We start from the raw sequence: 17,680 nt of genomic DNA on the forward strand, positions 1-17,680 counted from the left end.
AAATGAATGTTTCGGGCGTCTATACGTTCTTAGCTATATATGCACGTGTGGTCGGGTCGAAAAAAAAAACTCAACATTCATTCGGGGGGAGAAAAAAGGAAATTAAGGTCGATTTTTGAGTGAAAATGTTTTCGCGAATACAATACTTCCTCTTTTGTAAAAGGAAGTAAAAATGAAACAAAAAAATTCTTGGCGTTAAACTGAGGCATTAACAACAGCTTTATAAAATGATATGTATAACTCATTATAATTTTATTTTTATACTGCTACTGAATTCATGGAATGTTTTCGCAATTCAAAACATTTTTGTACTCCATGAAGCGAAATCTCATTACACTTCGAAGCACTAGTAACAATTTTAATGAACAAACTACAATTCTTTTACTAGAGAAAAAAAAAGGACAAACCCTCACACTTTTTTCCTACTATTTTAATTTAAATTCTTCACATAGCTGCATCAGATCGAAGTTAATTAAAATAGTTTCAATTAGGTGGCACAAAATCGCCGTGGTAAACAAGAATAAAGCAATTAAAACAAGAAATTGGCAATAGCTTTTTTTTTTGTTTTGTCGTGGAATTACTGTAGATGTTATGCTGAACATAGTAGTAATGAATGTAGTGTGCGTCATGCTTACCAACTAATCTGTGATGAAATAAAAAACATCATCGCAAAATGTAATTAAAAATTTTCTGTCTAATTTTTGTTTGAGAACTGTTTGTTTGTTAAACTATTGACGCTCTTAATTCGTGGTTTCTTTCGGATAATCTACACATGCCAACTAAAAAATAAATAACTATTTTTAAAAGAAAATAGGGGACTACTTCAGGGCCCCCTCAGTTCATAGGCTCTCTAGTTCTATTATTTGGTTTTTGTATTTTCTTTAAGATTTACAGTTATTTAAGAAAATATTTGGTAATGAAGGAATTGTGGATTCTTATGTTTCAGAGATTTATTTCCCCAAATCAAATTTTTTTTATTTTTATCGAGTACTATCACTGTATATTTCCAAGCATAAACCAATCTATTAATTTTCGTATAATCTGAAAGTGAATTTGTCTGCCAAAAATTTAGCGAAAATTCAAAAGCCAAGCAAAAGCCGAAAAGTAAAAAAAAAAAAAAACTGTCGTTCAAGAAGTTTTTGTTTGAAAAAATAGATTTGTGTAAAACTAGAGGTTTAAGAAGATCACCTCAAATTTGTCATACATACAGGGTGTTTCAGTTAAACGTTTTAGAACTTTTAAGAGGTGTAGGGGGTATGCTGACGACTTGAAATCATATAGCAATGTGTGGCCGGAAATGCGTTCCTGAACTGGTGTTGTACACTAAAGCATCATAAAGAAGGAGATTGCAAGTGAAAAATCTTTTAAATTTTGCATGTAAAAAAGCAGAAGGTGCATGCGTCTAAGTAAGTGTTAGAAGTTTTTTCCACAAGCAACAATGCGCACCTCACATCCTCGGCGCATGGGACTCCGAATAGTCTGGAATACTCCCGGCATATGAAAAATTTCTCGGGTCGGGAAAACATTTCCGACCCCACATTGCTACACGATTTCGAGTCGTCAGGATGCCTCCTACCCCTCTTAGAATTTCTGAAACGTTTAACTGAAACGCACCTGAATAAGCATAAGAAAGTACATTTAGTGTGGAAATAAGCCTTAGAATGAGCTAAAATGGAAGTCCTCGCTTAGTTTCAATACAATGTAACAAATTTCAGTTTATATAATACTTGAAAATATCCTTTAATTTATTCCAATGTATTTTCAGTGTGGCGGGGCAGTATTAAAACGCAAAATGTCATGAGGACCCCTAATATTTTACTTGCTCGGGCCCCATAATTTAAAATTGGGCCTTGTATTTATATTTGTAAACAGCGTGTCCCCGTTCAACCTGCATAACCTCTATTTTCGCAAACGTTAGTCCTAGATGCATATTTCCAATTGCAAAACTGGTCAAAATAAGATGCAGAGTGAAAACTTCGAAGCGAGAGAAAAAATACGAAATTTAACTTTTTATTTGGTTCCCAAGTCCCCCTGAATCGTATTGAGGGAAATCACCAGCATAAAAAAAAACAGTTCGAGTATAAACAAACTGTTTTTGACATATTAATGACATTTGTATGACCAATATTTAATGAGATGCAAAACGCAGCGTTTTTTAACACTTTAACTCGTACTGAATAGCATGAGGGGAAATATAACGACTAAAAAGGGTTCCAAATTATATGTGTACATAGAGTCTATTTATTCAAATTCCACGACATTTTTCAGTGTGTTTTCACGAATCATTGCATAACATTTTGCATTTATTTCTCAATTGCAATGTTTTTTTTTTTGTTTTTTTGTTTTCTTGCTTCGATAACATATCATTCTTTTGGAAGAGCGATATGTTCCAACTTCATCTTCTGCATGGCCACTACTAATTTTGAACTTGAATATCATCTTGAATTTTAGTTGCAAATGTTTCAAGTTTTTATGTTGATATTATTTTTCAATAAAGATTATTTCCCAAAAAATAATTATGAGGACCTAAGGGGCCGTTTTTCACTAATGTTTTTTTTTTTTAATTTTTACTTCAAACTTTTAATGTCTTAACTCTGCGTCTTATTTTGACCGTTTTTGCAACTGGAAGTATGCATCTAAGACTAACGGTTGCGAAAATAGAGGTCTTGCGCGTTGAACGGGGACAAGTTGTATATACATACACACATAAAAGATTTTTAACGTCTCTAAAGGAGTATTTTACGCATTCAAAATCGGAAATACACCTCAATATCTTATTCAGGTGAATTTTCACGCTAGTAGTATACAGTGTCGTATGTGCGGCGCCTCAGGCAATAGTGCTTTCCCCCCTCCCTTCCCCGCCGCTGCGATCTTGGACGGTGGGTCTTTGAGCGCCTTAGGGGGGTATAGCTCCCTCAAATGTGCAGCTGTACGAAAACTGGTTTCTTCTAACTTCTCTCGTGGAGGCTTTTAGGGGATTAGAAGTTGCTGATTGTGAAACGAAATAATTAATTATTCATTACAGATATTAGGCCAATATTATGCAATAAATTAAATATCAATTTTTATTCATGTTTGGGCATATTCGAGCATTAAATTAAAATAAACAACATCTGCGCTCGTAGCAAGAGTTTCTCCGGTGGTCGGAATCGAACCCGGAGCTCTCTTGATGGCAAACGAACGCCTTTAACCTCGCGGCCACGAGCGCAGATGTTGTTTATTTTAATTTAATGCTCGAATATGCCCAAACATGAATAAAAATTGATATTTAATTTATTGCATAATATTGGCCTAATATCTGTAATGAATAATTAATTATTTCGTTTCACAATCAGCAACTTCTAATCCCCTAAAAGCCTCCACGAGAGAAGTTAGAAGAAACCAGTTTTCGTACAGCTGCACATTTGAGGGAGCTATACCCCCCTAAGGCGCTCAAAGACCCACCGTCCAAGATCGCAGCGGCGGGGAAGGGAGGGGGGAAATCACTATTGCCTGAGGCGCCGCACATACGACACTGTATACTACTCACGCTTCATGTTTTAAATAAAATTATTAGTGTTATGTAAAATGGGGAAAAATAAGTAGTAATTGAACTTTAAAGCTGCATAAAAATTATAAATTGGAACTTTTTTTTAAAGTAAATGTCAGACATTCTTAGTGAAAAAAAAAAAAAAAAAAAAAAAAAAAAAAATCAAAAAAGAATATAATTTTTTTCTTTCCATGTTCCCTTGAAATTTAGTATGGAATTGATCATTACTATTTGGTCGTTACTCCAGCCTACGTACAAAGTTTCCATTCCAAAATATTTACTGAAATAAATTATTGCTTTTTCTGTCTTTAGAAATACTTTTATGGGATAATTAATTTTTCATGCTTGTACTTATTTATTTTGCCTGAACGGAAAGAAAGGCTGAAAAAAGAACGTAACTAATTATCGTTATCTTCAGCATTCATCAGTTTATTATCTCTCAATGAAATAAAAATAATCTTGATGTATGCTAATACCATGGAATATTAAGATATAGTAACATGGTTATTCTAAAAATTCAATGTGGGTGTCTCTTTCAGTTAAAAGTATTGCTTTTAGTTGCTGAAATTGATAAATTAGGCAGAAGAAAAAAAACAGCCAGAAAATAACTTTTATTTTCCCAACACTTAGTTTTTAATTAATATTTAAAAATGTTAGATTTCTGGAACTAGATGTTTCATCATTTTGACATCACAAGTGAAGACAGCCATCTTGAATCCTAGTGGCAAGACATCGCCTTTTAATGATTTTTCACTGTGAGCAATTATTATCTGAACGAGAATTGTTAGTTAAATAAAATATTCATTTGGCGAAGTTTGGCAATGTTTTGAAAAATTTGTCCTGGTAATCCTATCAATTGTGACGTCAGCACCGAAAACGAAAACAGCGACTGTACGTCTTTTAAGATTACTTTTTCAAGAGATAAAATAAGTAAAAATTGAGGGGGGGGGGGGAAGGAATTCACCCCATGTTTTCGACCATCCTTTTTCAAAAAATAAATAAATAAATAAATCCTTTTTGAAAAATAGGAAACAACCCAATTCTTTCGCTTGCATTAAATTCATCCTAACGAACTTTCATCTTTTGTAATTTCAGTTCTGTGCTCGCCCGGAAACATCGGATAAGAAACTTTTCCCAACTTTTGCTCGGACTCGGCCGCCTGATATTCAAATATCGAGGTCTGTGGCTTCACTGTTGCACGTATTTCGATGGCTCAAGGTGGCTTTTCTCTACTCCAGTAATCCGGAAAGCCCATTCAAGGATGTTTCTCGCACGATAGTTACCACTCTCGACCAGGCTGGGATTCACATCAAATACGTCGGCACTTGGTCTTTTACATATCATTATGGATATGCCGAGAATCCATTCGACAATATGGTGGAAGAATCTTATCTTGACACGAGAAGTAAGTGCAATTAAGTTTTAGTTGGAATAAGTCATATTAAAATTTTTAAGGACATTTTTTGTTGTTGTGGTGCCTGAAGGGAGAATCAAAAAAAAAAAAAAAAAAGAAAAAAAAAAGAAATGTGACCCACCTTCCCCAATCAACTCTAATTTGAATTCTGGAACTTTGAATTCAAATTATGTTTTTCGCAATCACGAGTTGCGACAAGACCCTACTCATTGGAGTGATTGTTTCTAGAAACGGCTCTCCCCCTCCTCCCCAAGCATATCCCTCCTCCTGGGTGGTTACGTGCGTACAGTTAAGTGTGTGTGTGTGTGTAGGCTTACAAGTATGCACGTAGCAGTGTGTATGTGTGTAAAGGCGCGCGCGTGTGTGAGTGTGTATGTGTATGAGCATGCGTGTATAGGACATGAACGCCACCGCCCAGCAGAAGTGGATTCCGTGGGACAGTGCTTAGGACCAGAGGAGCTGCGCTGGTGGGCGGTGGTGCTGCAGGGGCCCCTGGTCCAAGCTGAAAAAGGAACCACAGCATCAAGGACGTCAAGTGAGAACAATAAAAAATAGTAATTGCTCAAAAAAAAAAAAAAAAAAAAAAAAAAAAAAACTCTACGACTTTAAAAGTCTATAAAGCAGATGCTCTCAATCTGTAGCATCAGGAAATCACGCAATCCTCATACATATAACTGCGAATTCACTGATCAAGTAACGCTCCTGACGTCACCAACAGTGAAACACGCGCCATATCATGATAATTTGATAATATTTTTTGGTAATGTTTGGCATGGCAGGGAAATGCTCTTTGACAAGGCTGAATTGGATCCGGTAACTTAACTGTTTTACTGGTAAAACTCATTTCAGGGGAATGAAGAAACGAAAGAATGGTCAACAATGAACGCTACCTACTGGAGTTTAGGGTTCATCCATTGGAGTTAGGATTCAAATTTCAACTATCAAAATATCACCAAACAGGTCATTGCTTCGTTCAAAGTAGAATCAATTTTCGCCCGTCATGGTATGACGGGTGAAATACTTCAACTCCTTGGGGAAGGAGTGCTCTTTGAAGCGCTTCTTTAAAAACAGTTTTGTTATACGTATTTTTATCAAGTGTCTTCCTGTCTTCGGGTTGGAGTCGGATTTTAATGTTTTTCTAAATTTAATGAGCTCTTTACTGAAACTCTATTTTCTACGGGAAGGGGAGCGCAATTTTTACTTTGTTCTAATCGTAACGTGCATTTTAATCTGATTCTTCTTAACAGGCACTTTAAATATTCGCAACCCAAATACGATTACGAAGCAATCTTCGGGGTTGGTGAGCGGCAGTGAGCAGGGGACCCTACTATACATATTTTGAGTTAAAACGTAGAAAAATCTTATAAAACTACGAGGTGGAGTTTTTTTTCAATAAAATTGTAAAGCCGCAGCTGAACTAAATTACCCGAAAATTGATGTGCAAAGTTGAATTCTAATGTTGATTACAAATCTGTGATGAAAAAAGGAGGTTGTTGTTTGAAATTTTAAAACTGATGCTCAGTTTAACATGAAAACCGCCCACTCACAAAATTTTGTAAATAGCATTCAAATGAGAAGGGGCATTTCGTCTTTTCTCCCAGGATTGACCTAATAATGTAAAGGTGCATTTTAAAGTTTCAAGAGTTAATTTGAGTTTGTTGGTTTAATTTAAGCATTTTAAAGTTTGGTTCTAATCCAAAAAGCAACAGTTGCTAACTTTATTTCATGCTTTTGCTCAGTTTATGTCATTCTGGGTTTTCATTTTGAACACTTGGGTCTGATGATGAGCCTGCACAAGAAAGGTCTTTTGGAAAACGGAGAGTATTTTGTTGTTGGAGTCGACATCGAGCAATATGAATCTGAACATCCCACTAAATATTTAAAAGGTAAGTCACCAGTTTTTAATAGCATTTTGATGGTTTGCGTTGGGTAATATTTATGTTGTAAGTTAGAGACCAACGAAATCATTTATAGTTCAGTTCAAAAATATATATGAGGCAATGAGAAGCAAAGGGATGAAAGCGGATATTTTCAAGTTTAAAGTAGTAAAACACATTTAAAGATAAGTTCCTAGGTAGGCTTTCATTGAAAAGTTTTTCTAAATCATGCTGTATAACGGAACCTACCAGGGCCACTGGTACTATCTCTTGCCCCAAGACAGAGGAGAGGTTCACCTATATTTGAACTGGTTATCTCCAAATTTTAATTTGGCTACTGGCATCCCTTTGCTTCTCACTGCCTCATATCTGATCGTTGAATGGTAGTTGCAAATCGGGATGTGGCTTTGTAGTATTCTACATTTGGTGTATAGGGAGTTCGAGGAAACTACTAATTCAAGTAACAAAAGCATTCCTTCCAAAAAAGCACAACTTTTTCTATTTGACATTAAAATTAAACTTTTAAAAGAATGAAGTCAATCTCGTGGGAGTGACTCTTTACAATCCCGAAATCCCGCGGGATTGAGTTCGGCGCAGCATGGAAACCCTAATTAAATGCATCGGTATATCGTCGCCTCAGAGCAACAGTAAGATATTTTAGTGATATTTCTGGGATTATATGTCTTTGTGTTGCTCTGAGGCGACGATAATATTTTTTGGAATAAAAATCGATACTTGATGATCTAGCTTTAAACACAATACCTTTTTTACCTACAGTTTGACTAAAATTCTTCGCATGTGATAAATTATTTGTTGCAAGAAAGTAGATTAGACACACTTAGTTAAATATATCAACTTTTCTGTCACGCTTTCGAGAAATTTAATGATAAATATTTTCTTTGCTCAGTTTTTCTTCATTAGAAGCTATATTAATAAAAAAAAATATTAACGGAAATTCTGGTTTGCCATTTTCCAGCTGACTAGCCTAGCTTAGCTTAAAGTGAGAAATTCCCTTGGTAGCAAATAAATACACATTTATATATGTTCTCTTTATTTTATTTATTCTAATAAAGACTAATTTCTTTCGTAATATTAATTACTCTGATTAAATTAGTGAAATGATAAGTGTTCTTAAAACTTTTCTTTCAACTATTTTTTTGCTTCCTTTTCAGAACATGCTTATAATTAAAATGTTCCTTTAATGTTACATTTTTTTCTTACTATTGGTACATTAAAACCCCGATTTAACGTGTTCCGTATTTAAAGTGTTTCTGCATATCACGAGAAATACGCAGACGACAGTTTATTACGATTTATCTTTCTTACTGTTGCATTAATAAAGCTATTTTTATTTGCCAAAAAAAAAATAGCGCCTCTTGGAGCGATTGGCGCCAAAATTGAGCCAACGCCTGTTTACATATGGATTCACATCTATTCCAAATTTCATCCAGAACGTAGCATTACTTCTTGAGATATGTTACTCACAATAGAAAAAAAGAACGTTTGATTGCGCCACCTCCTTTTCAGTTGTTGACACCAAAATAAAATCAGCTCTATACCCTCTAAGGGCTACTTGCCGATAAATTTTTGTTTGATTCCGTTCGTTATTTCTTGAGATACAGCAGTCACTATTGACGACAAAAACGTTCTATAACTCAACCCCCGTTTGAGCTATTGACACCAAAATTGAATCAGCACCTGTTCCTGTTAAGGGCAACATATGGACCAAATTTTGTTTGATTCCGCTAGTTACTTCCTGGGTTATAGCAAGCACGCTTAACTCAAGAAACGTCCCATTGCTCCACCCCCCTTGGAGGAATTCGCGCCAAAAACCAATGGCACAAGTTCATATAGGGGCACGTATGTGTACCAAATTGCGTTCGATTTCATGTGGTAGTTTTTGCTGTAGAGCGGCCACAAAAAACTGATCACACACACACACATTTTCCAAAAATGGTCGAATGGACTCAGCACACCTCAAAACATTCGAATGCGTCAAAATTCGAAAATTTGCACGAATCCAACTCCGAAATCCCAATTCTATATATTAGATGTAGAAGAAAGTAAAAAAGATTGGTACATGCATGAAAATCAGCAATAATGCGTAATTAAAAAACGCAAATAAATGTTTTTCAGCATTCCCGGTGGAAATGGAAAAACTTAATAAATTCAACGCTATCCAAAGTTTGATCAATAAGCTTTTGCGATGGTTTTTCACGAAACTGCCAGGACTTTACTTGGTGGAAAAACTGACCATTCTACATTTAATTACTTTGAAAATCTCCTTCAATTAGATCTGTATGATCCACAAGAAAAAACGGGCAGTTGGGAGAATTTCTTCAAGAGGGTGTCACATAATGCAGGACGAATGTTCGATGAGCCACTTTTCGGCTATAGAAGTCTCAGATAGAACCCTATAAGGGACACTAAGGTTCCAACGAAATTATGAGCGATGTCACCTTCGTATTTGACGGTGACTTTTACCAGACTCTTTCTGTGGTACCCTAGAGGAACACGTGCAGATATACTTCGTCTAATTAAGGTCGTCACCTTTACAATCTCTATTTCAAGAACAAACCAAAGACCCGTTTAGGAGATGGTGGTAAGCATTACTACAGTCTTTTATGACAAGTAAGTAAAAATACCTGAAAAAGGGTGTCTTATCAAAATAGATGAGTTGGGAAATTCTCTCTGAATGATTTGATCCTCAATGTTTATCCTGAAAAAAGGCTGTCAAAAAAATTACACTGGATATGCGAGAGGGCTATAGTTTTTGCCCCCAACGCTGTGCAACATCTAAAAGAATTCCTTAATTACTTTAACTTCCCAGGACCTTTCTTCATGCTTTTAAAATTAAAGGCAATATCCCAATAATTTTATTGTGCAGCTTTAGTTTGCCTAACATATGCAATTCAGTTCAAACCTTAATTAAAATCACTACGGAATATTATTATTTAGACTTAGAGTGTTGTAATTACATCACCTGCAGCAGATCCGTTGGCTCATATTCCTTGCATCCTTATGGTCCTTGCATATTTTCTTTCCCAATTTAAGTGATTACAACTTCCAATGAAAAGTTCTTATGAACGTCACATATGGGAAGATTATATTGCTCAGTGGGAATTATGTGTTGGTCTCTCTTGATCAGGAAAAAGGGTAAATCATTTTGTTTCAAACCTCATAAAAACGTAACAAAAACTGTTGCTCACTATTAAATTTGAAATTGACTGCATAGTATTTGCATATAATTTGCGCGTTTATAAGTACCTGCATAATATTTTTTTTAAAAAGATACATCGCTTTTGAACCCGAACAAGGTCGGGACGGGCCGCTAGTTTAAAATAAGTTAAAATGAGTTTCCCATTCTTCTTAAAACAGGAAATATCATTCTAAGTTATGTTAGAAAAAATTGGTAGTGCTTAAAATACCTGTTTCATCTAAAAATGTCAACTTTAGGAACTGTCCCATTCTCATTTCTTTAAGGTTTATTAAAAGACGACATCGAAGTAGAAGCCAAAGAGGCTTTTCGTTCCTATCTGGGTGTCGTGGCGTCAAACCCGAAGGGATTCAATGACTTCGAAGTGAAGGTAAACAAGTACATGCAGTTCCCGCCCTTCAATTTCCCGAACCCTGCGAAAACCGTCGGTGGAATGAAGAAGGTATGTGTATATTACCTCTATGACATTCTTTCTCACATAGTATTTCTGCAAATAGTGGAAATCCAGTACTAGCAGCTTTTTTATTAAAGAGGTCTTCTGATCGTGAGTTCAAGAAGGCGGAAATGTTCTGTTGAAAAAAGAGCTGTTTCGAAACTTGACATTCTATTTCTTACAATATCTCCTAGCGTTTTATCCATACATTTTCAAGCACTTTTATTATACTTGACCTGATTGTCACGGAAAAATCTGATTCCTACTTTTGCTTATATCGCAGCAACTGGACCACTTAGAGACTTCGGAATTTTACTAAATGATTTGCTTCATTTTAAAGTACAATTTAATTCTAAAAATTCAATTCTAAAATTAAATAACTATTTCGGTTAGGATGGAAATTAGTAAATTTCATGTAATTTCCCCATTAAATGTTTAAATATAAAAATGTTTAAATAAAAAATTTTGTTGCCTTACATCAGCAATATTAATAGTAATCATAATAAAATTTTTGAATCTAGGCTTCTCTGGAGCAAGCATGAAATTTATCCATTATCATTGCTTTCTTAGGATTTTTATCCTCATCTATTCCAATAATCGAAAACGGGACTAAATAAAGACACATATTAGGATCTTTATCATGAGTAACTTGTATGTTGTGAAATATGAATTAGTTTCTCAAACGTTTAATATTTATTGGTTCTAAATAAATTGGCACACAAGCAAATCCTAGATGGGAACAAGGATTAATTTTTAATGCCAAATGCTTAAAGTTTTATACACGCTTAATAGTTTTTTAAAATCTCGGAGGAATTGTTGTTTAACACGTTTAAGAGGCTGTTCATAAATAATGTCGCGCTTTAAGGGGGGGGGGAGTAGTTCATGAAATTGTGACAGTTTGTGACAAGGGGGAGGGAAGGGGCTATAAGAAGTGTGACATCACAAATATTTTTCATAATAATACGCTTACGGGGCTGTCCATAAATAATTTCACACTTTTTCTCAATTTTTTGACCTCTACCCCCTTTGTTCAAAGTGTCACAATTCACCATACGCATTCCCCACCTTGTCACATGTCACGTTATTTTTATTAGTCTATTCTTTAAAAAATGCGTGATGTCACATTTCTTGGCACCCTCTCCCTCCCCCTTGTCACTATCGGTGGATGCCATTACCAAAAATGTTTGATGCGCAGTTTCCCCCCTAGATGGAGGCACCTCGGCTCTCTTCGATGCGAAACAACACTAGGGACGTAATTTTGCCAAGATTACTCTAAGCCAAACGAGTGCACGAGGGATCTTGTACGTGCCGCATAATCATATAACATGAACGCTGTCGATTTTCTGCATCTTGAAAACCCACTGACTATAGACAGGTTCAAACCTGCGCCTTTAGGCGTAAGAGACGTTGCTTCTAACCACTACACCACTCTAAGAGTGTCAAGAAGTACTTTGACGCCTTGAAAGAATTGCAGTTACAACTCTGATTGCATACTAATTTAGGTAAAAAAACAATTCCACAGCTCATATTTCCGATCCCAGGTTAGCATATCTAACACCTTGCAGCAACTGACAAAATTTTCTAATAAGATTTTAATAGTCAAAAATAACTTTGAAAATTTAGTACTTTCTTGGTTAATAGGAAGCATATTCGTCTCTCCTTTACGTTATAACTATACTATGGTCCTGATACATTTGCCTTTAAGTTTTAAAGAAGGTATGATTACATTTTTAATGAATAGAATAATGTGTTTGCGCTGTTGCTCGTTATTTTTAAAGCATAATACTTTTAGAGCAGTGCACAACTTTTATTTCAGGACAGTTTTCCAGGAAAATCGTAGTGCATTCAAGACTTATTTCAGTAATTCTTTGTTCAGAAAAGTTTTCGGAAGCATACCAGATTAATATAGATATTTCTGAGAGATAAATTCATTTCTTTCTGTTGTTGACAATACTTGCAACAATAACCATAGTTCTAATTAAGCGAAAAAATAATATTCTTCGTCTAATTGTTAGTACATGCACACTGTAAAAAATCTCGGAAAACTCTCTAAATATACAAAAAAGTTTTCCGTAATACACAGATTCGTACGCCCTCCGCAGTTTTCTGCTATAATCAAAAACCTTTCCCGTTTAGCAAGAAAGTAAGAGTCGACGCATGCGCAGCTCACACGGCAATTTTATAGTCCAGCAGAAATCCAAACTGAAACTTTCGAAAGCACGCAATGAAAACAAGTGCTGACTCATGTATGAGAAGTAACACTCATCAAGGGGATTAGTAGAAGTTTTGTTCCTCGCATGAATTCACTGAAGATAATTTTAAAGTCTTATATTTTCTTGCTTATGTATCGTCATGAGATTAAATTTGAAGCTATGTCACTTATTTTTAAGTACGAAGTGCAAATTCTCGACGCATGCCCGCGGAAGGAATACAAACTGAAATTAAAAACCAAATAACTGCCGAGAGGACGCCATGTAAATTCATTGCGTCGCATAACTTGTGTAGGTAATTTACTTTTTTCTTGGATACTTTTCTTCTTTCTACCAAATGGGTAATTTTTGTTGGCAGAATTTTATTCTGTCATAAAAATCACCTTTTTGGTGACCAAAGCCTGCAAAAGACCACCACCGACGAATAGGTAAGTCGCTTTGCAACTCTATTACTTTAAAGAGATTTAGTTCATATAAATCTCGTTAAAAAAAAACTATTTTTTTCAGTATCATTTTTTCGTTGTGAACTATTGCAATTTGAAAATATTTTACATTACATAGAACACATATTTAAAGTGCAAGTGTGTCTAGTTTTATTCTGTAAAATTTATGAATTGAAGATTATAAAAAACTTTAAATAAGTGTTATTGTGTACTTTGTTTTTCTGTGTCAATCTCAGTTCATATTTGGCTGAACATTTATGTATCAAGCATTATGAATTAAATGTTATAATATGCAAATTGTCAGGTTTGATAGTTCGTCTTTAAGGTTGCATGTTTTCATTCTCTTGTAAACAGTGTAGCTAGATTGTATGAAGTAAAAAAAAAAACCTATCTCTTGTAATTAGGAACACAGTGCTTCAGTATTACCTAAATGACGATATCTCTTTAAATATTTGCATTAGCGAAACGCTTTAAATTAGTTAAATGTGTATTAATTTCTTTAACAAATAGATACATATATGTATTTAAAAGTGTCTTCATTTTTTTCGTTTTACGAGCCTCAATTTTACCAAAAGCAAAAAAAAAAAAAAAAAAAGACTTAATAAAATAATTTTGTATCTTTACACCGTATTAAAGTATTTGACTTATAATTTATATGATACTTTGATTTATAATGTATATGATACTTTGATTTATAATGTATATGATGTTGCTTTTTCAAGGGGGGGGGGGCGCTTCATAGCATTTTATGGGTGCACCATCACTCTTATGGTGGGGGGGGGGGGATTCTCGTATATATGAAATGGAATAATCATGTAATAGAGTTCAATGTTTTAATAAATAAAATATATAATGCATTTTGCGCACACTGTAAAAATAAAATCAGTAACCTATTTTGAATAAGTATTTATATTTGTGATGAGCTGGAAAAGGGCAAGAACAGAAGAATCAACCCGAATGGTTCCAGCAGGGGGACTTGGTGTCATATTTAAATTCATCAATTTCTCTGTTGGTACTTTTCGGTACACTTTGTTCGTCAGAGAAATTGACTTGAGGTGAACGAATTCCGGAACGCGAAGGGTAGGTAAGTCCTGTCAAATTTTATCCGTAGATAAAAGCTATCAAGTTTGATACAAGATATGTTTTTAAGTTCTGCATTAAAAATACAATATGTTGATAGTTTTGTCTTGAAAATATTGAGAGAAAAACTGAAGTTTAAGATTTTTAACAAACAATCCCCACTTTTCAGAAGGTACCCCCCCCCCCCTCCAATTCCCCGACGATTTTGTGATTAGGAATGAAACTACTGGATTATTTCACAATTTTTTAAAAATTTATAACTGTGCATATGTTATGCTGTTAACCATGCTATTTGTCATTAGAAATTCAAAAAAAAAAAAAAACCACGAATGATTCTAAAATTGCTTGTATTATTGCTCTTAGATATGAACGAATTGAAACTGATATGGTATGCAATACTATAACAGGGTGGCGACAGGAACTGTGAAAAAAAGTTCCCTGATTTTTCCCTGATTTCCCTGATTAAGTTCACCAAATTTCCCTGATTTACGTTACCAATAATAATGGTTTTCTTTATTGGCTCTACTTGAAATCCATTGTATGTTTTTATAAAATGCAGTATTTTAAACGTTTCAAGTTGTGTAAAGTTGTTGAACTAAAGATATATTTTTAAAAAATGCTACTTTTTTAATAAAATGGTTTAAAAAAAAAACATATCAAGTCAATTTTTTTGATAAAAAAGCCTACAAAAGAGAATATTAAATTTTTCTAAATGGAAAGATTAGAGAAAATTAGAAAAAAAAATACTTTACTTCCAGAAACCACTTAGCATAAAAATTTTAAGAAACTTAAAATTACTCTTAAAAACATATGTGTATTTATGATAGAACTAAAAAGTAATTTAAATTACTTTGAACTAAGTTTTTGAACAGTATAATAATTGTTGCAAGAATAACAAGTAATAGTGAAAGAATAGAAGTAATGTAGTCATTCTTGTATAACTAATTGACATATTTATGCAAAACAGATGAAACTATTTGACATCCATTCATAGGCAGCTTTTCTCTAATCAAGAACATAGGTTTTAATGAATGAATACAGCAATTTAACAATAAAAAAAATAAAGATATTTACTTAAGTACACAAGTTAACTCTATTCCAAACGATTTCAGTATGTAACAAAAAAAAATCTTAGATTGCTTTTGTAACAAACAACTTTGAAATGCAAGGGAAAAAAAAGCAATTAGTTAATTTCAAAATATATAAGAGAAGAATACAATTTGGTTATAAAATTAAAGAATCACTTAAGTCTGAAGAAAAGAAAACCTTTATAATCTGCGGTGACAACAAATTGTATAACGGCAAAAAACAAAGTTTTTTTTAATTGAAAGTTCAATTTTAGCAATTAAATTAAAAACGCGAAGAAGTAATAACTTTTAAGCTTTTATAGTATTAATTCAAAAACCAAAGATTTCTTCTTGAAATCGTGATTACATTATGCTAATTACTTCGTGACAATGATATAAAGGCAAAGGAGCTAAGGCATTAATGAAGGCTTCCTCTTTGCCTGTATGGTTGTTTATTTTACGTAGCATTGAAAGCGTAAAAGGAAATTTCAAGCTAGGTAAAATAAACAACCTAACAGACACAGAAGCAATCTTAGGAAGTTCATTCTGTGGTTAATAAGTAAGATTCAATACTTTGACGTTGAGGAAAAAAGATGCACAAATATGCGGCAGTGTATAATCGCACCTCATTAATTTACTATTGTTCTTAACAAATAATTGGCAGAAAATGCGTAGGGAATTCGAGTACTTAATTTTATAAAGCAAAAAAAAATTTTTTTCTTCATAAAATCAATTTTCCCTGATTTTTTGTAATTTTTTCAAAATTCCCTGATATTTCCCTGACTTTTCCCTGATTAATAAAGTTCCCTGACTTTTCCCTGATCTCCCTGATTTCCCTGATCTGTCGCCACCCTGTATAATAAAGAATTATATTTTAGAAAAAATCACGGAAAAAGGATTCCGAAATTCTCGGAAACGTTTTTGAAAATTGTTTGGAGAATTCCGAAATACTCGGAAACGTTTTCGAAACTTTCATGAACCACAGCTGCACAGAATACTCAGAAACTTTTCTGGAAATTACGGAAAGAGGATTTCGAAATACTCAGAAACGTTTCTGAAAATTACAGAAAGAGGATTCCGAAATACTCAGACACGTTTCTGGACATTACAGAAAGAGGATTCCGAAATACTCAGACACGTTTCTGGACATTACAGAAAGAGGATTCCGAAATACTCAGAAACGTTTTTGAAACTTTCATGAACCACAGCTGCACGATATACTCAGAAACGTTTCCGGATTTTTTTTACAGTGTAGACTATGTTTTTCGAAAGGTTCGTTATATTTAGCGAATTCTTAGATCAATACTGATATTTAGCGAATTCTTAGATCAATACTGATTTATTAAAAATATTTCTAATGTAATTTTCCATTATCATTTTCTTTTCAAAATGAGCATTTGAAATTATTCATGATGCATAAAATAAATAGAAAAGCTTTTTATTTCCTCTATTTGTTCGTTACGTATAGGTGTATTTCCATGTATGTGCATTCAGAATAATTTTTCTCTTTCTTGCTCTCTATTATCCTCTTGAGACCTCATCTATTAAAAATGGATGTTTTATTTTTCTCTACTATGCGATAGATTTTTCTGTAGGCAGCAGAAACATCAATTTCATCATGGATGAATCAAAAATCTCATTCTACTTCAAGAATCTCGCAGTAAAAATTTAATTGATTGCAACATAGTGCCGTGATAGAGTGAATCTGGAATTTTAAGATATAATTTTTTTTTCTTGTCTTTCTTTAAATCATTATTTCTGCAAGATTTTCGGGTTACTTTGACTAATTATTGTAATCCTCATATATATAATAGCCAATGATTAAATAACGCTCCTGGCGTTACCAACAATGAAACTCGCGCCACGGCATGATAGCTTGATAATATGTTTTGGTAATATTTAAAATGCAGGGAAAGGCTTTATTTTTACAAGGCTGAGCTGGATCCGTAACTTAACTGTTTTACTGGTAAGACTGTCATTTTAGAAAAATGAAGAAACAAAAAAAAATTTTTGGAAAAAAAAAAAGAACCTACTTTAAAATTCCTCTGAGAAGTGAAAAATAATTTTATTCTTAAAACACCATCGATAATACTTTTAAACATAATTTTTGAAGTTGCCGCAAAAATAAAAAGTAAAATCCAGTGTAACCATGTGTGTGTGCTTTGTTCATATTTTTTTTTCAGAAAATCATCCAAAGTTAGGAACGAAACATTTATATCGTCACTCAAATAAGCTGTCATCGATGCATAACGTATGTAGTAGTGAAGAAATTGGGCCTGGTTAAATTTATTACTAAGCCGGTTAAAGTTGTAGTTTTACTATGGTTGTGAATGATTTTATCTATCGTTGTGCCAACTTAAAAAATTACGTTTAAAAGTATTTTCGATGGTATTTAAAGAATAAATTATTT

General features: G+C 33.7%; 1 protein-coding gene across 1 annotated transcript in view; it reads left to right on the top strand.

Moving 5' to 3' along the window:
• LOC129220961 (guanylate cyclase 32E-like) overlaps positions 1 to 17,680 on the top strand; it is a 207,724-nt gene that overhangs the window by 127,379 nt on the left and 62,665 nt on the right. The window contains exons 3-5 of the mRNA XM_054855396.1: positions 4,625 to 4,934; positions 6,683 to 6,829; positions 10,304 to 10,479. Coding sequence (XP_054711371.1) covers positions 4,625 to 4,934; positions 6,683 to 6,829; positions 10,304 to 10,479 — 633 coding nt within the window. The remainder of the gene's footprint in view (positions 1 to 4,624; positions 4,935 to 6,682; positions 6,830 to 10,303; positions 10,480 to 17,680) is intronic.

Source organism: Uloborus diversus, chromosome 4 (genome assembly GCF_026930045.1).
Source record: "Uloborus diversus isolate 005 chromosome 4, Udiv.v.3.1, whole genome shotgun sequence".
Classification (NCBI taxonomy): domain Eukaryota; kingdom Metazoa; phylum Arthropoda; class Arachnida; order Araneae; family Uloboridae; genus Uloborus; species Uloborus diversus.